The sequence below is a fragment of the Parasteatoda tepidariorum genome, chromosome 6, assembly GCF_982258835.1.
Source record: "Parasteatoda tepidariorum strain Cologne lab strain chromosome 6, Ptep-v5.0, whole genome shotgun sequence".
NCBI lineage: Eukaryota > Metazoa > Arthropoda > Arachnida > Araneae > Theridiidae > Parasteatoda > Parasteatoda tepidariorum.
This window is the reverse complement of record NC_141760.1, coordinates 31,765,195-31,783,979: the sequence shown is the minus strand read 5'-3', so window position 1 is coordinate 31,783,979 and position 18,785 is coordinate 31,765,195. Positions and strand designations below refer to the sequence as shown.

At 30.8% G+C, this 18,785-nt stretch overlaps 1 protein-coding gene across 1 annotated transcript; it reads right to left on the bottom strand.

Annotated features, from left to right (window-relative positions):
• Positions 1–219: 219 nt before the first annotated feature.
• On the bottom strand, positions 220–18,097 carry LOC147807759 (uncharacterized). The gene is made up of 4 exons (XM_087165602.1): positions 17,800–18,097; positions 7,125–7,201; positions 2,979–3,109; positions 220–455 (listed from the first exon to the last, which is right to left on the bottom strand). Exons 1-3 carry the CDS (start codon positions 18,016–18,018, stop codon positions 3,094–3,096), a joined length of 312 nt encoding a protein of 103 aa, XP_087021728.1. The 5' UTR covers positions 18,019–18,097; the 3' UTR covers positions 220–455; positions 2,979–3,093.
• Positions 18,098–18,785: the final 688 nt, after the last annotated feature.

Sequence of the window (18,785 nt, the reverse complement as noted above, 5' to 3'; positions counted from 1 at the left end):
TTCCATAATAAATTTGTTTTCGATGAATTTATAATATTTCAGAGATAAATTACAAAATAACGTGTTTCAATGTCAAGCAATTTAATCATGTTCCCGAAAGTATAAAATGTAAGATTTATGTAGATTTAAGTATAGACTGTTAAGCTGTTAATTTTTTATATTCTCAACAAAGGGAAAAAGTGAAAATTATAATTTCAAATTAGAAAATTATAATAATTACACATTAAACTTAATTTTTATTTTTTTAAGAAATTACAAAATATTTTATACAATATTTACACAGCATGTAAGGATTTAAAACTTACATTTAACATTTGTTAAAATCAAGTTGCAAACACAGTCTATGATAAAGAAGCTTTAAATTATGGCAAAACAGCTCTTTCCAATACTAGAATGAATCCAAACTATCGGTTGTAGTTACCCAAACTTTTACAACTTTCTTTTAGTGAGCATGCCTAAAATAATAAAATTTAATCAATATTTTTCTATTAATATTTAATATTTTTTTTATTTTAATATTATATATTACTGTTTTCTGAGTTAGAATTGAAAAAAAAAAAATTTTTGAAAAGGGACGCTGAAATTTTAGTTGATGACCTTGTAATCTTACTTTTTAAGTGAATATAGAGGGTATACCGAAATACGACGGGCGAACTCAAGATACCAGTTGTAAGGTTGAAAATCCAAGAAAAATTTATTTAGGCTCCTGATCTAGAAAGAATGAAAGATGGAAATCAGATGAGGCTTTTGACTTTTTAAAATTGATTGTTAGTGTACTATTCGCTTGAAGCTCAGAAGATCTTCAGGCCCGAACCTGTGACTTCTAAGATACCTTAGTCTCTAGGTCAGCCCTGGCTGTAGGTCTATTTGTCATTGATTCAACAGTACTGAACCCTCTTACGGCAAACTTTTGGAGTGTTTAATGCCATACTGCGTGTGGTTCATGCACAATGAAGCCCCCTGCACCTCGCTGTGATACTCAAAAGGGAAGGGATTGGATTCAAGTAACCCGGTGCATGACCTCCACGTTCACCAGATCTCTGTCCGTCTGACTTTTTCATATGAAGTAATTTTAAAGAAATAGTACCTGTGGATAAAACGAGGATCGTATACCGTGGATTGTCATTGCTTTCGCTGACATCATAGACAACTGGCATCTTCGAGTATGCGGTCGAGAATCATTTTTATGTCACTTTAGACTGTTCAGAGTGTCTAAATGTATTTGGTAGTTAGCAAATTTGAAATATACTTGGATGTTTTTTCTACCAGTGTGACTTTCCAAGTCTGCTTAAATATTTCGCTATTTTTTCGTTTCTCTACGTGTTTTACGACACCATGTTCTACTGTAAGTTTTTTATTCACCTATTTGAATTTGTGGATCGATATATATATATATATATATATATATATATATATATATATATATATATATATATATATATATATATATATATATATATATATATATATATATATATATATATATATATATATAATTCAAATGAACTTACTCTTACCGGAATCTTCAAAGAATGATTCAAAACATTTTCGTAATAAGATTGCCAGATTACAAAATATAAATACCAGGGCTCGAAAAAACTCAGAAATTTTACCCGTCCCCGAGGACGGCTTGTCCAACTATATACCCGTCCTCCTTTGAAACTAACCCGTCGCTTCTAAATAAATAAAAATATAATTTTCTCTCATTTATTACAAACATTTATATAAATTGCACAATGAATTAGTAGTTACTAGGATTACATTATACAGTAATATAAGAAATACTAGGTTACTGATAGTAACCTAGTATTTCTTTTATGAAATAATTTCTTTCTTTTATGAAATAAATTAAATGACAAAGGTCAAGTTATCTGGAATGTTAATTTATCCGAGGGTACTGCGTTTTTCAAATGAATCAAATATGACGTTTGCCAGTTCCACAATTAAGCCAATGATTTACAAAGGTTTCTGCACAGAAATCTGAAAGGGGTTTTCCATTTAGGTAGATGTTCATAATTGCATTTATAACGCTACTTGTTTAAAACCAGTACGTAATGTGTTTTTTTCTAAGTTCATTGCTGAGAAGCCCCTTTCAAGAGCTCCAGTACTCCCAGACAGCGAAAACATCAATTCCACCATACTCAGTATGTTGCTGTATTTCTAGATTAGAGGGTCATTTTAGAAGTGAAGTGCTAGACTCTTGTAAGATAACAAAAACTGAAAATGTATCACGAACATTAACGGGAAAATAGTCGTCTGCGCGGACGTCGGATTCGAGAAATTCGTTGTCTGCGGGGAATTTTTGACCGCCGAGGACGGGTGGTTTTTCGAGCCCTGATAAATACAGAAGCGGAAATAGAGGGATCTTTTATGTCAAGTTCTTGCTGCAGTGCTGAAGCGCTTTTGATTAACTTAGTTAGCTTGGATTGGCCCGAAATTGGGTGTGCGTAAGGTAATAATATTATACTGGATAATTTAAAGTTTATAATTAATGAAGCTGTTATTTAATTATACAATTTTAATGTTTTTAGAAAATTAACATTGATTTTTTTTTTTAAGAAAAAAAAGAGAAACTTGATTTGCCCAAATTGGATTTGCACAAGGTAAAAATATAAATTAGTTAATAAAAAATGTAGCATACTATTTTATATATATATATATATATATATATATATATATATATATATATATATATGGGAAATGATGAAAAATGATATATAGAAAATTCTATTTCGAAGAATTAGAAAATACAATAAAAAATTATATCATTAAAAAGTTTTATATTTTTATTTGCATGAAGCTTGTTCTGACATGCGTATACTGTCGAAATATGTAAAAATTAAATTTTTGAAATTTTTAATATATAGTTTCTCGTAAAAAAAATTCCAAATAATAATTGATCGTAAATAGACAAAATTATAACACTAAATTGTTATGAAATTTTATTCCATTGTACTTCAAATTAATAATATCTTTACCTTTTACTTAACTTCATATAACAAAGAGAGCTTTTTATCCCCTTTTTGGATTAGCTTTTCCGTGACATCATATTCTCATCTTCTTCAGCTAATGAGTCAATGTCCACTCATTAGATTATTTGAAGGATAAGCTGAAAATATAAAAAAATGTATAAAATAATAGCATATGGGTGATTCTTTGGAAACATGACACTTCGGACCAAAAAAATTCTTCAAATTTAAAGTCTTCAAAATAATCTACATTTTTTTGTAATAATAATAATCTAATAATTGTATATTTATTTAGTTATATTTTTATATATTACAGACAGTAGTGTAGTTTATTGACATTTGCTCAAGAAAAAAAAAATAGAAATTCACCGAATTTTAAATGTCAGGAAAATGACCTATTAGCTTAGAAGTTTAAAAAACAGTCATTTTAAGCTTGGTAAGTAACGCAACTTAAGCCTTTATGTTAGATGGACCATGAATTACTTAAATACATTTTTTTATTCACTGTAGAAAGATTAAAAAATGTTTTTGCTGCTGATATATACAGAATAAAATTGTGTATAATAATCAATCATTAAATAAATGAATAACTTTGATTACATTCAAGCATATTACAATGATGCATAAACTTGGTATTAGGTTGAAATTTGCTTTCCCTCTTTACAGTATACTGTTTAAAAAAATTTTTGGTAACACGTTAATGTCGTGACATTCATAAGCCAGGAAAATGACAGCCAGGATAATGACAAATTCGCCATTTTATAGCATTTAACTTTAATTTAACATTTTGACCTAAGACGTTTACATTCCGCAGAAAAAAGCGGGATTTCTTGAAATAACTCAGATAAATCTATGTAGTTTATGTTATTAATTTTTTCAAGAAGACAGGAAAATGACAACATAAAAACCTACTCCCCTTGAAAAATTTTTTGAAATAGATTTTGAACCAAAAAGTTGGTTCTTTATTCATGCAAGAAGACATGTTCAAAAAGGATGGTATCTAATCACTCTATTAACATAGGATATTGATTGCTGGTGCTAGCTATTTTGGTTAAAAATCACTAAATAAAAGTAGCCAGGAAAATGACTGATTTTCATGTGACAAACAAATTATTGACAGAAAAAAATATTTTAAACAAAGTTTTTGTAAATAATACCCTCTGCGTATATTTTAGAAATAGCTTACAACGGTTGAGATAAAAAAAAATTAGATATTGAAAAATTTATGGGAAGTTTTGAAGCTAGTTATTATTGGAAATATTGTTTGTGACATTTTGAAATTCAACAAAATTTTTTAAATATACAAAACAGTCAATGTTAGTTCAAAGTCATTTTAAAATGCTAACAGTAATGCTATTCATTAAAATTTTAAAAAAAATTTCTTTTAGTAGTATAGTATTAGATCTTGGAGCTTGAGACTGTAAATTGTCGTATTTCGTGAGAATCACCCATATATGTACAATAATAGCATATAATAAAGTAATAAAATAATAGCTTAAAGGTAACAATATTTAGAACATGATAAAAAATATCTTAACATTGTTTTGAACAAATTATTGTCCTAAAGTTTCCTTAATTGCTGTTTTTGCATATAAGCGTGTACTCTTTGGCACATATGAGACTTAGGTGCCCTTTTAATATATTTGTTTAGGACGCTCAAATTCTAAGTAAAAATATATTTTGATATTTGTTAATTATAAAAAACAGTCAAACAGTCACTAAAATTTTTTAAATTATTGGAATTAGATTTGTACTGAAATATAAAATGCAAAATAAATGAGTTCGCATTTTTCTTCATTCATATTTCCCTTAGTATTTCTTTCATAAATATATCAATAATTGATTTTATAAATTAAAGAAATTTCAAGATGAATTAAAGTTTCTCTTATACACAAATAAGTGTAAATAAATGCAAATTTGAAGAATTATTGCTTAGAACTAAGACGTCTGCCCTTATATGCAATGAAAAGGGACATGTGTTGATGTATCTGCTAAAATCTATCCTTATTTCATAACCATAAATTATTAAAATTCTAACTGCTATATCATTAACTTATTTTGATCTAAATTAATACTAAATAATGAGAAAAAGTATGAAAAATAGCTTTACTACTATGCAGCTTCTTTGTCTGCCAACTTGAAAACAGTTGTCATTTTCCCCTGAAGGCACAGATTGAGTTCATTCAGCAGGTTGAATATGTCACACAGGTAAGCCAGTTTGATGACCCATACCTTGTCACTGAAATGTGCTGCCATCGGTGACTTCTTTTTTAAGAGAAATTTTTGCAATGGCTCTCGCAATTCAAATACTCTGAGTAGCGATTTTCCACTGGATAACCATCTTATTTCTGTGTATAACAGACGGCATCTGTACTCTGCCTCCATCTCCTCACAAAGCTGCTCAAACAGGCGCGAGTTAAGGGCGAATGCTTTGATGTAGTTAATAACTTTAACGACATCAATCAATACGCTGTTAAATTCCGGTGACATTTTTCGGCCTGCTAGCACTTCCCTGTGAATGAGACAATGTGTAAATTCACTCTCAGGTGCAACTTCCTTGATCCGAGCAGTTAAACCAGACAGTCGACCGGTCATGGCAGCAACTCCGTCTGTGTATATGCCTACACAAAAGGACCATTTTAGTTGTTCTGATATATAACCACCCAGTGACTGGAACAGTTATGCTCCTGTGGTATTGGTTGGTAAAGATAGTGCACATAACAAATCCTCATGCACATCCTCCTGATATAAATAACGCACATAAACAAGTAGTATTGCCTTGTTGTCGATATCGATAGATTCGTCAACCTGGAGTGCGTACCACGGTGATGCATTAATCCTCTCCAACAATTGCGTCTCAACGTCTTCGGCTATTTCCTCAATGCTCCTAGTCACAGTGCTAGCCGACAAAGGCACACGTGCTATCTTTTCCGCCGCAGCCTTTCCTAGAAGTTCACAGCAAATGTTTTTAGTGGCGGGCAAGATTAATTCTTCACCAATAGTGAATGTCTTTTTACCTTTAGCAATACGGTTAGCAACCAAATATGATGCTCTTAGTGCATTCTCCTTTATTTATGTGGTGGCCCTCATAAATTTCTTCTGTCTTTCATGTTCGCGTTTTTTTCTTTCAAACTTGCCATTTACAACCAGGGACTTGTCGTTTGATCCAGGATTTTTGGCGTTCAAGTGGTGTAGCAGTTTCAAAGGTTTCATTGATTCATTGGAGAGTTGGTCGCCGCAAACTATGCTGAGCGGTTTAGGTTTGTGAGAATCACCTGTCCCGACAAAACGTTATTTCAAGTAGGACTCATGGTATTGTCTGTTAAAAGGGACATGTTTCCTTTGATGTTGAAGGCTCTTCTGCCTCTTCACTGAGCCTTTTCTTTTTCCCAAGGAAACTTTCAAACGATGTCTGTTTCGTACTTATTTTTGCTATTTTATGGGTTAAAATTGAGCAAACACAATACACACACACCAAGCACTGTTAAACATGAGAAAGTACCGAAGAACAGAGAGAAGACGAGCGATACACACCTTCTCTTTACAAAAAACAAACAAAACCGCATAAAGCACACAAAACAGTAGAGAGTAATCATGGTCACGTGGTCAAATGGCGGACGAGTCAGCTTCTCTATATAGCCTTACTACACTTCACTCTCGCTGTGTGTGACGTCACGATCAGGAGAGAAGACGAAGTTCTTAATTAGTTCCAATGTAAATTTCGCGCCACGCTTTTGTGTTTTATTTATGATATTTACAATTATGACGATTGATTTTTTTTTATTAAAACTAATTGAAAGAGAAAATAGTTGCGATGGGTTTCTTTTTTTTTTTTTTTTACTTTTTGAAACATTAGAAAAATTACGTCACTACCTTCGGGGGCCCCTTTTTTTAAATAAATAAAATTTTAATGGAACACAGATATTTTTAATTTGGGGTATAAACCTAGGAATTTAAATTCAGTTTCAAAATGAAATGGGCGTCCCGGTACCATTTAATCCACGGACCGGTACCGGTCCGCGGACCGTGGGGTTGGAGAACACTGTAGTAGAACACAACTTTGGTGTAAAGTAATTGCCACCTTTTTTTGTTTTCAGATAAACGAAACATTTTACTGTATAAAATTTAACATTAAAGGGTCAAATTTTTACTCACCATCTTGTCAGAACTATTGGGATCATGTTTTCTAGTTTGCGTCTGTCATCCACGTTTCGAGAGTCAAAAATGCAAAGCTGTTGGAAAATATTTATGTTTTTGTAAAAAAAAAAAAAAAAAATACGTTTTTACGTCTGTTTTCGAACTAAGAATATCTCTTATACTAATTAATTCTCATGTTCAAAGTTAAGCTTTGGAACCATAGAAGTTTTGAAACCATTCTAATAGGTGAAATTCTGATCATTAGATAAAAAATTTCTAAGGTGTTTAGACTTTAAGGTGGTTGCATTTTTTTATTTTTATATTTTATTTACATAACGTACAGGGCGCAAAATAAAGGAGATATTAACCTAAATATCGTTAGTTCTAATAATCGAATTGACACAAACTGAATGTCAGTCTTATTAGTTTGAAAGAGCGATCTCAAATATTTCAATTAATTAGTGCTAATTATTAATTCAGTTTCGGAAACGGATACAAAAATTTTACTTCTTTTGAATAAACATATCTTTCTTTTACGGATTTTTGAACATAAAGAACATCAAGTAGCCGCAATCTAGAAAATATGGTCCTAACACTCTCGACTTGGAGAGCTGTCAAAATCTTAGTCGGCTTAATGTTTACTTCCCTTTCTGTGTATTGAGACATATTGCGGGGAAAAAAACAAATCGAAAATATTTAGCTCTTATTAATTAATTATTCTTTCAATCAAAATCCAAATAACAAAGAAGTAAATATACATTAATTACTTTAATTTGCTTAAAAGCAACTATAGAGTTATTTATCTTACCGGCCAATTTCTTGGCTTTTTTAAAAGTCCGTATTTATCACTTAATACTATCATATATAAATTAAAGATCCAAGTAACTAATAAAATACTTGCTGGCACTTCCTGGCATCTTCTGTTGGAGTGAGGGTAAAATGGCAATCAAGCGGCTATTTGAAACAAAAAAATTTTTTTTATTCGATTATTGGCAACTGAAGATTTTGGTTTCATAAGTAAATCAATTAATGTTTCTTTGTTTCTACTACGAAGCTTCGTTCCCTGTTCGCTTCGCACACCTACCCTTAAGGTTGATTCTCTTTCAGCATTGGAGATCAAGGGAAAAGAACGGTTTATGTTCATTTTTTTTTATTATAAAAACTACGATTTGATTGACACTTATTGCATTTTGAGTTACAAAGTTATGGCAAATCAATTATATTGAAAATTGGTTTCCTCGAGAGTTATTACAAAATGAATGGGCAGTGCTGTGGAAAAATAGTTCCGGTCCGTGGTCATATTTGTTTTTTGTCCTCACCATCACCTTTTATGGATATAAACCCTTTTTTCTGTGAGTTTTAAAAGTTTATTTTTTCTTAAAAATCTAAAAAAAAAAAAAACTCATTTGTCCACTGTTATTGTAAAAAGAAATTATGCTAAGGAATAAAGAATGTACAGCACAATAGGAAGTAATAAATGAGAAGTAACTTTACTTGTTAACAATAAGTAACAATAGCCTTATAATAACGGTTCGAATTGGAAACAGTTTTTATCTCTCTTCAGGTTTTACATATTTAAAAAATGTCAATATAAATATTTCTTTCAATAAAACACATATTAATGAAAAAATGCAGCGATAGATTATTAGATACATTAATTACACATTGGAATAAGTAGCTTAACGCATAGGAATCCGTCAATTTATTCAAATACTCAACAAAAACAAAACAGCCAAAATAAAAACTGATAGTAAGTTGTTTAATTAAGAATGATTTTAGTGGATTTGTTTTCGTTTCTGACACATTTGCTTCCGTATTGATTCTGACACGTTGTAATTTATATGATATGGTCTGTGCATTAACTCTATTTGACTAATAGCACAATATAATTGCCACCACTTTTTATATTCTTGAAATAGAGTCATGACGAATCTTACCTGTTAATTAATGCCATTTGGTTATTAAGTAATTAGCCGTAAGTTTCATGGAGAAAATATGAACAATTTATGCTGAGTTGTTGTTTCGAATGTCATTTGCCAATATCAGCAAGACTGCTTGGCAAATTCAGAGCAAAGGGTGTGTTCCTTGATTTTCTGATTTTCAGTGACGCCATTTTGTGCCAAGAATACGATTTCAGTCACACCCTCGTCACAGCCCGTTTATAGGGCGGACCCATTCATACAAATATTCTTTCATCCGCAGATCGTAATTTTGACCTGAACCAGAGTACAATTAATCTTTAATTCAGTATCCCCAGAGATACAATTTGTTATGGGAACACGGAGGACTTTGTGACCCGACAAATTTAACATACGCCAATCACCATTTACTACACGGGGAATTATCGGCAGGCGGGGAATATACTCATGATTGGACATAGGCCCAACATCCTACCAACCAGACTATCCTTGCCTGTATTTTTTTTCCGCAAAAGGAAAACCTTAAGGTTCAGACGCATATATTGTCCTTAAAATAGGATGAAGAACGGTTAAGCATGCTTTTAACTTAATTTTTGTCCCTCTGCTTTTTTATGGCTTTATTCAAAACTATTGTGACGCTGCTGCATCTTACCAGCGTTAAAATTTCAACAGCTTAGTAGTTGTTACTCAGTTTCACAGTTTTCCTTTCGAAAGGTAAATTTTCTTTCTTAAACTTAGCTCTCTCAGGTTTATTTATTTTAACTGAATTAAAATTAATTCTTTATTCCAGTAAATAATTAAATCAAAATAATATTATTAATTGGTATGTATAACGAAATATGTTGCAAACTAACATTTTATGAAATTTCAAAAATTTAAGTTTCAGATGTATTGGAACTTCAGGAAATTGTTAAATAAACATATTTTTCGCTTAAAAAAACTCTTTTATTGAAAGTTTTGGGGAGTGAAAAAATCTATATATTCGCTCCAGAACAAAATGTGGATTCATTTTACTTAAACTGTTATCTTTAAAAATAGTTTTTTGGTAAAGGTTACAAATATCACTAAGCCTAAAATTTAAATTATTCTGATTTAAATATCACAACAGAAAATGTACAGACATATTAAACAACTATTAAATCATTATTCTATGAAACATGAGAGTTTATAATCTTGATTAAACGGTCGAAACTTTTATATATATTTTTATATAGAGAGCGATATCGACGAAGTTTTTGTGTCTTCGTCTATATCGCTCCACTCTTTGTGTTATTAAAACCTTTAACCCCTTCCTTCTCGCTCCCGTGAAAATGACGGGGCGAGGTTTCGCCCTCTATTTCTAGTACCCGTGATATTTCCGGGCTGGAGTGTTCAGTAGTAACTCGCCAATAAGAATAAAACTAATTCATTTCTTTTGCCAGGAAAAAATTTTATTACTCATTTTACCCTACAGATGGCAGTATCAGGATATTTTTAAGGTATTTGCAGATAGTTAGCTTATTTTAAACTAGATGTCAGCACTAATCAAATAGCGCTAATAAAAAAATATGCGCTTTTATGACCGTTGTCTAGAAAATTGACCGATCTTTATAGGGTTAACCCAGTGTGTTCCAAACTGTGGGGCGCGCCCCCCTAGGGGGGCGCGAGACTGTTGCAGGGGGGGCACGCAGCTGATTCCAAAATATCATTTTCGAATACAAACCAAAAAAGTCGAATAGGTGTCAAAAAAATTAATCAGAAAAACGGTTATACGTAATCCACAATCCTCGCCGCGAATTTCTCGGGTATAAATGCTAAAAAATCCATCCATACTCTTGCTGGAACGAAAACATCTTGCTTTCCCGTTTGGAGCCGAGCGCGAGGAAACACTAGACAAGCACTCGGATCGTGCATCCCGGGTATTCTCGGGGCTACTCCCGCCAAACTTCAGTAAACAGAAGCAGGCAGCAGGCCCCGACCATAGAGTTGAAATACTGGGTAGAGAGAGTAGAATAACCCCCGACCCGTGGACAAGATAAAGTCACGTGACTGTAGCCCAAACTTGCCGTTCACTGAGACCGCTTCGATTCCCGTCCATTCGTTTAGCATTGCGATCGTCTGATGCAATTAACTGTCTGTCTTTTTAATTCAGAAATAAGAATGGTACGAAAGTCCTGAGCATTTTGCTGCACGGAGAAGTTTTCTAGGGACTGTCCGATAACTTTTTACAAGAAAGGGCGACATTTTTTTTCACTTTTTCTATTTTAAAATTGATTTAAAAATTTTTCCGATACTCAGTCATGCTCTGATAATCATATTTTATTTGCTTTAATAATCAATTACGCTCGTTTTTGCTCACTTTTTTTGCATTTAACATAAGTTTTTATTGTTTCTTAAACTTTAAACTTATAATGTTTAAGTATATTTCAATATATATTCTATTTTTAGCTGAAATAGCTGCAAAGCTTTGTTGGCTTCCTTGGCGAGATACTTTAGCGCCAAGGAACAGTTGAGTAAACTTTCGGTTTTGTTTTAGTTCTCTTTAAATGTCGATATCATTTCTGTATATTCTGAAGATTTTGTATATCTTTACCTCTTGATTACTAAAACCCAATATTTATCTTGTTCTAAAATGTTTCCTTTAAATATATATATATAAATAAAAAATATGGTACATAAGAAGTTGTGTTTTTTGAATTACATAGGAATGCTTAAAAACCAAATTATTTGTATATTCTTATATGTTTGATGAATAATTAAATTCTATGAAATATTTTTAGTATTTAAATATAAAATAGTGTATAGTAGTTTTAGTGTTAATTTTTAATAAAATTATATAATTCTTTTACTATACATAAAATGAATACAAATTATGTACTATTTAGGAAATAAATTAAGGTATATTTAATATAATCATTAAGTACTTGTTTATCTTCTTTTTATTTAAAAATAGTTGCTTTATTGGAAATACTTTATTTTACTAGTATATTAAAGCGTAGAATTAGTTTGATTTAGTGCAACAAATTTAGAAAACATAACATAGAAGTGGATAAGTTGTATAGGAGTAAATTAGTGCAGTAAATTAGCGCATGTTATGCATTGGTATGGAATAAATTGCTCAGACGGCCAAGGCTAACAGCTGGCTGTGGTGCAAAGATTTAGCATCGTGAACCTTTCTTGTAAAATTTCAACTGTTTTTACCTTTATCTAGATTGTATATATTTAATTTGCAGCTGGCTAAAAGATATAGTTTTAAATGCACTTACTATTTTTAAGAAAATTACATTTTTTATGGATGGGCATTGTAATTTTCTTAATGTCCATAAAATGATTATGGTTCTTTTATTTGTAAAGTAAAATATTTTTAACTGCTACTTTTTAAGATACTGGTTTTCTGCATAAAAATTATTAAATATACATTGACCTATAATAGTTGCATAAATTTACCTCATAAAAAGTTGCATAAATTGCAATTTCTATCACAAATAAAAGTAAGATATTTTAATTATAAGTTCGTCATTAGTTTCAATCTACATTTAGTACAAAGTAAAAATTCTAATTGCTTTCTCTTTTATTTAAGTATTTTTTGTTATAATTTCGAAAGCTTTTCTACTAGTCTCTTTGTGTGTACAATTTAAACTTCCTAGTAATTTATGGAATTAGATTGTACAGGAAATACAAAGTAAAATTTCTAATTAAACTCTTTTATTATTTTCTTTGATTAGTTTAATGCTTTTAATCTTATATTTTTCTCTATTCGGAACTGAAAGCTTTTATATTAGAATAAATATTTTATTTCATATTTAGACAAATTGTTGAGTATTAAGTTAAAATGCAACAGCAGTTTATTTTTGAAAATATCTATTTTAAGTGTCAGGAAAAAAAGAAGTCAAAATTCTAAATAAATAATGTAAATAATCTTTATTGTATAAATAATTTAATGTATTCAATATATAAATAAAATTCTAAACGTAATTAAATTTAATCAAAAATATGTTTTCTAACTAATCTGTTCTACTAAAAACGGGTTTTATTTTCCCCGAAGCTATTTTTCCCGAAATTTGATATTACCTCTCGAGCAGTCTCTTGGTGAGCATAAATAAAAATGATAAAAGTGTTGCAACATTAACGTTATTTCTAAGCATCGAACTTTTTTCAGACAATCTGTTTAATTTTACAATTTGTTTTATCTAACAGTGATAAAACTTTTAAAACGTAAAGATTAAATTAATTTTTTAAACGAACTTGTGTTTCATTAAAAAAGAAGGGCAACATTTTCAAATTCACATTTTAAGCCCTGGCAGATTTAAAAAAAATCCTGATTTTTGTATCGAAGTTATTATTTTTTTTTAAAAAAATAACAATAGTTATTACAATGTATATTAGTAATTTTTTTTTTAAAAAATAGGTCTTTGCAATAAAAACATTTAAAAAAAAAATTCTGAATATAGTAATAAATATAAGTGATGCAGAATATCGTTTTTTTTTTTTATATAATGAATAAATTTTAAGGAATAGTGTTAAGGGTACAGACGAGAACTACTGAATTTTTTTAAATAAAGGCAGTACTTTAATTAAAAATTATTTGTTAAGAGAAAAAAAACTCCTCATGTTTTAAAAACCCATTTAATAATATTAAAGAAATATGATTAACGAAAATATTTTTTTTCTCTCTTTCAAATGCTCCGATTATTTGCGCATCGGTAATATCGAAATAAAGCTGTTTAAAAACTTAGTGCGCCAACATTTGTGATACTGCGCCAAGTATTGCACTCTTTCCATCACGTGATTGTAACTCTTTGCTTGCTATCTGTGGCGTGTCTTTTCGGAAGGAATAAAGCTTGCCCGGAAGGAATAAAGCCCGACAAGGCTTATGAGCCAAGGTCGTCGTTAATTCGACGACGTTAGAGCTCATTACATCTGGTGTGGAACTATCATCAATTGCGCGCGACTGCGGGGTTTTTCAAACTCGGACGACGCGACTACACCTGGATGCGTGCGCCCAGACGAGAGCAGACACGCGGCATTTCGTTAAGAAACGTTGGTTAAACTCGACCGTTTCCACGCAGATTGTCTACAAACTCGCTTTGGTAGACTTCTAAATTAATATTGAGGTAATTTTCAAAACTGTTATAAAGTATTTTTATTTGATTTAAAATAATAACCCTTTTAGATGGATAAATACGTAACTGGGTTGAAAAGAAAATTGAATGAAGCAGAAGCAGACGGCAAAAGAAGAGGTAACGAAAATAGCGGAACATCTTCCCAAAATAGTAAACCTAAATGTAGAAAATATGATCCAATGTACTTATCATTTGGATTTACTTGTGAAGTCATTAATGGCCAAGAACGACCAATGTGTTTGCTGTGTCTGAATACTTTGGCCTCAGACAGCATGAAACTAAATAAATTAAAACGGCATCTCGAAAACGTACATGCAGATCACGTTGGCAAGACAATAAAATTTTTCCAAAGAAAATTGGAGAATTTAAATAAACAAAAAGAAATGTTTTCAAAGACCATGTCTGTTACACAAAAAGCATTGCTTGCGTCTTATAAGGTTTCTTATAGAATTGCTAAATGCAAAAAACCCCATGTAATAGGAGAAACTTTAGTGCTACCTGCAGCTATTGACATGGTAGCTACGATGCTAGGTGAATCATATGCTGATCAACTTAAAATCATTCCACTTGCAGATAATACGGTGGGAAGACGAATATCCGATATATCTGAAGATCTTTGCGATCAATTAATAGAAAAAGTAAAACTATCTTCTTTCGCGTTGCAAGTAGATGAGGTTACAGATGTTCTTAAGGATGCACACTTGATTACATATGTAAGATATGTTGTGGAAACTGATGTTAGAGAAGACATGTTATTCTGTAAACCTATTGAAGGCAATACTACAGCAAGTGAAGTTTTTAATATGATTGATAAATTTTTCAATGAATATAACATTCTGTGGGAGAACTGTGTTGGACTACGCACAGATGGAGCTCCATCTATGGCAGGAAAAAACGCTGGTCTACAGGCACTAGTTCGAAAGGTGGCTCCTCGGGCAAGTTGGACGCATTGCATGATTCATAGACAATCACTTGTTTCAAGAGATATGGGTGAAGATTTACTAACAGTATTTCAAGTTATTATAAGAGTTGTAAATTTTATCAAAAATAGCCCATTAAGAGGAAGGCTTTTCGCAAAATTGTGTAATGACATGGGTTCAGAATATACATCACTTCTATATTATTGTGAGGCACGTTGGCTTTCTCGTTCCAAAGTACTTCAAAGGGTGTTTGAGCTAAAAGAAGAGATCGCCATATTCCTTACTGATAATAATAGAGATGAAGCAAACTTGTTTTATGACACGAAATTCCTTGTAAAACTTGCGTATTTAGTGGATATTTTTCAAAGACTCAGTACTTTAAATAAATCAATGCAAGGGCCTCAAATTCATGCTTTTGTCCAGAAAGACAAGGTTACTGCATTTATGAGGAAATTGGAACTGTGGATAATAAGTTTGAAAAATAATAACTTTGACATGTTTCCCACTTTTAAAATTACCTGTCTTGCAGATGAAATAGAAGAAAGTAAAGTTCTTATTAATAAACACTTGACCAGTTTAAGGGAGCAATTCTCGCTTTACTTTAAAGATCTTGACATGTCCAAATATGAATGGATTAGAAACCCGTTTGTGATTGAAAAATATGATGATTTTGGCCTTACGACAGCAGAGCAGGAAATGATAATTGACTTATCTAGTGACAGCACATTAAAGCAGATGTTTCAACACGAAAATAATATTGTCACGTTTTGGTTACAAGTAAAGGACGAGTTTCCTACTTTAACAAATAAAGCTTTAGAAATTTTATTGCCCTTTGTAACATCTTACTTATGTGAAACTGGGTTTTCTGCAGTAGCTGTCTTAAAGACAAAGTATCGATCTTGCTTAAAGATTGAAAAGGAACTGAGAACCGCGATATCTTCAATGATACCATGGTTTGACGAAATTTGTGCTGAAAAACAAGCTCACCCTTCACATTAAATTTTTATAATGTTGTATTAATGTTGAATTCTATTTTTTGTACTTTTGTAAGATTTGTTTTTATTACATTATATTATTATTTCTTAAAATAGATAATTATTTTTTATGTATTTTTATACATAATATTGTATATTATTTTGTAGCCCATTAATTAAATTACAATATCAGATAAGTGTTTATGAGATTGGATTGTTAGAAAAATTAAGGGGGGCACAAAATTTTTTTTTCCAAAGAGGGGGGCGCAGGTACAAAAAGTTTGGAAAGCACTGGGTTAACCTATTTTCTATTTGGTATTATTGGATTCTTGTAACTCATTGGAGAATTATTAATTTCTTCAAGCTCCTATTGTCCCGGTATTGATTTCCATCCTGTATTTAGGAAGTGACTGATTTCTTAAATTCGAATTTATCGAAGTCTAAGCAGGGTATATTCAAGAAGTTCTACTTTATTTATTGTCACACATTCATATGCAGGCTTATGTGCGGCTTATAAGCTTATAAAATTGGAGAGCAAATAGTATAATTAGAGAAAGACATTACAAGGATACAGTCAGTGTTGTGACGGGATTCGAATCCACAACCTCCGTACTATAGAGACTTGAACGGAACAGCAGTAAGGCCACTCAGTCAGAGAGGCCGCAGATAATTAGGGGAGAGTCGGGTAGCCCCGCCCACTTAAGAAGTATTGCTTATATTTCTGTATAATATTGAGTAATAATCAATATTTTTGTATGTTTCTATTGTTTTATCATCAAATTAAAGAATGCAAAAAGAATAAACCAAAAGAAGAATAGTTTAACTCAAAAAAATAGAAATTTAAAAAAGCATGGTTTTCAGCTCCTTTCAAAATGTGTCGGGTAGCCCCGCCCGGTTACAAAAAGTACGTTTTTTGACTGTTTTTTCAGGTGTAAATGAAAATGACCAATGTATTGACAATAGATAAACCTCATTTATCATTTTTATCACAAAATTATTTAAAACCAATTTAGTAGCTGTTAACATTTGCTCACTAATAAATAACTATAAATAAAATAAATAACTATGTGAAAAGCTTATCATAATATTTATGATTTCTTAATATAAAATTTAATTTGGATATATCAATTACATTTTAAAAATATTTAATTTGCATTTTTAAATATATAAATTTATGTTTCATATAATATTAAAACATACATTTGTTGTTAAAAATGCATATAACATTCAAATTTGAAGCAATAAAATAATAATCTTTGCAACCGTATATTTATCGACGAAATAAAATTGGGCGGTGATACCCGACATTCATGTGAGCGGAGCTACCCGTAATCCAATTTTTTTGTAAATTTGTAATTACTCGAACAATTTTTCACATATAAACTTCTTTCTTTGTGCAAATTAAACTTAAGACTACATACTTTAATGCTGTATGTATAGAAAAAATTATTTTTTCAGTATTAAAATGAAGTTTAATCGAAACATTCAACCAATTTTTCTTAATTTCATGACTACTGTATTCAACATATTTTCAAAACTATTGTTTACCATGTTAGCAGCAGCATAAATACTTGAAACTTTGAAAATAATATTTTTTTAATATAACAATTAATGTCCGATGGCCCATTGACTTGAGAAAATATTCTATGCATATGAAATTAACAGTGGGCGGGAAACCACTCCCCTACTCGCTTAGATTTATGAATTCTGTGTCTAAAATTCAAACAAAAAAAGTTAAAGAAACAGCTCAGATAAAAAATAAACAAATAGTCCCTTACCTTAAAATATTTTTCTATCAAAAGTTTTCTCAAATAACTCCAGCCGAATGAGAAAAGAATAACACAAAATATATCAATGAGAGTAATATTGTAAATATATTGGATTACAGGGGTAGAGTTAATAAATTCATTTTTCTCAAAACGTTTCATAAGGTAATCTTTTATTGCACAAAACAATTCGGAAAAGGTTGGGCATTCTTCCCATTTGTTTGCATCCATATTTGATACACGAGATAGTTCTTTAAGTGAATATTCAAAATGACGTATTCTATGTTTCAAAATGACGTAAATGAATAAAATTGTCATCTTTCATAACAACCTTGAAAATCTATCGTCGTTTTCCTGTTCATTTCAACAACAGATCTTTGATGAATAAAAAAAAAAAAAATCAAGGTCTACACCCAAGGATATTAAAAAAATGGAAGTGAAAGTTTAAATACTGGACTTGAATTTAATAGCTTTGAATAAGTAGTTGAATATCCAATCAGGCTTAAAGAATCTCTTGAATAAAATAAAAGCTTCGCAAGCTGCCTGATTTCCTACATATTTTGAAGATAATGTTACTATAAATGTGATAAATTTATTAGCATACGTGATAAATTTATTAGCATACGTATCTGATTAATATAGGTTACAACTAGGTAACAACTAGTTCTTATTTAACGTAAACTAACAGATATGTTAAAGGAAAACGGGGGGTGGGGGAGGGGGAACGAAAAACAAGCATTCGAAAGTAACTGCACAGAAAAAAATCATTGGTAAAAATACGGCTTTAAAAATTAAATGAATTAACCCTTTGACGCAGATGGAATGCTGGTGTCCCTGTTAGATATGTTTTTTTCTGACACTATAATTACAAGTAAAAATGTATTTTGGTATTTTTTAATTATAAAAAGCAGTCTAATAATTACTAAAAAAATCTTTTAAATTATTGTAATTATATTTGTACTGAAATATAAGACCCAAAAACGTAGTTTGAAATTAAT

Bases quoted from the DNA above. Each gene is read 5' to 3' on its own strand.
- LOC147807759 (XM_087165602.1), bottom strand. From the start codon at position 18,018: ATGGATGCAAACAAATGGGAAGAATGCCCAACCTTTTCCGAATTGTTT. The intron at 7,202-17,799 runs GTAAGGGACTAT...ATTTTCCAACAG, and splicing joins TGATAGAAAAATATTTTAAG to CTTTGCATTTTTGACTCTCG.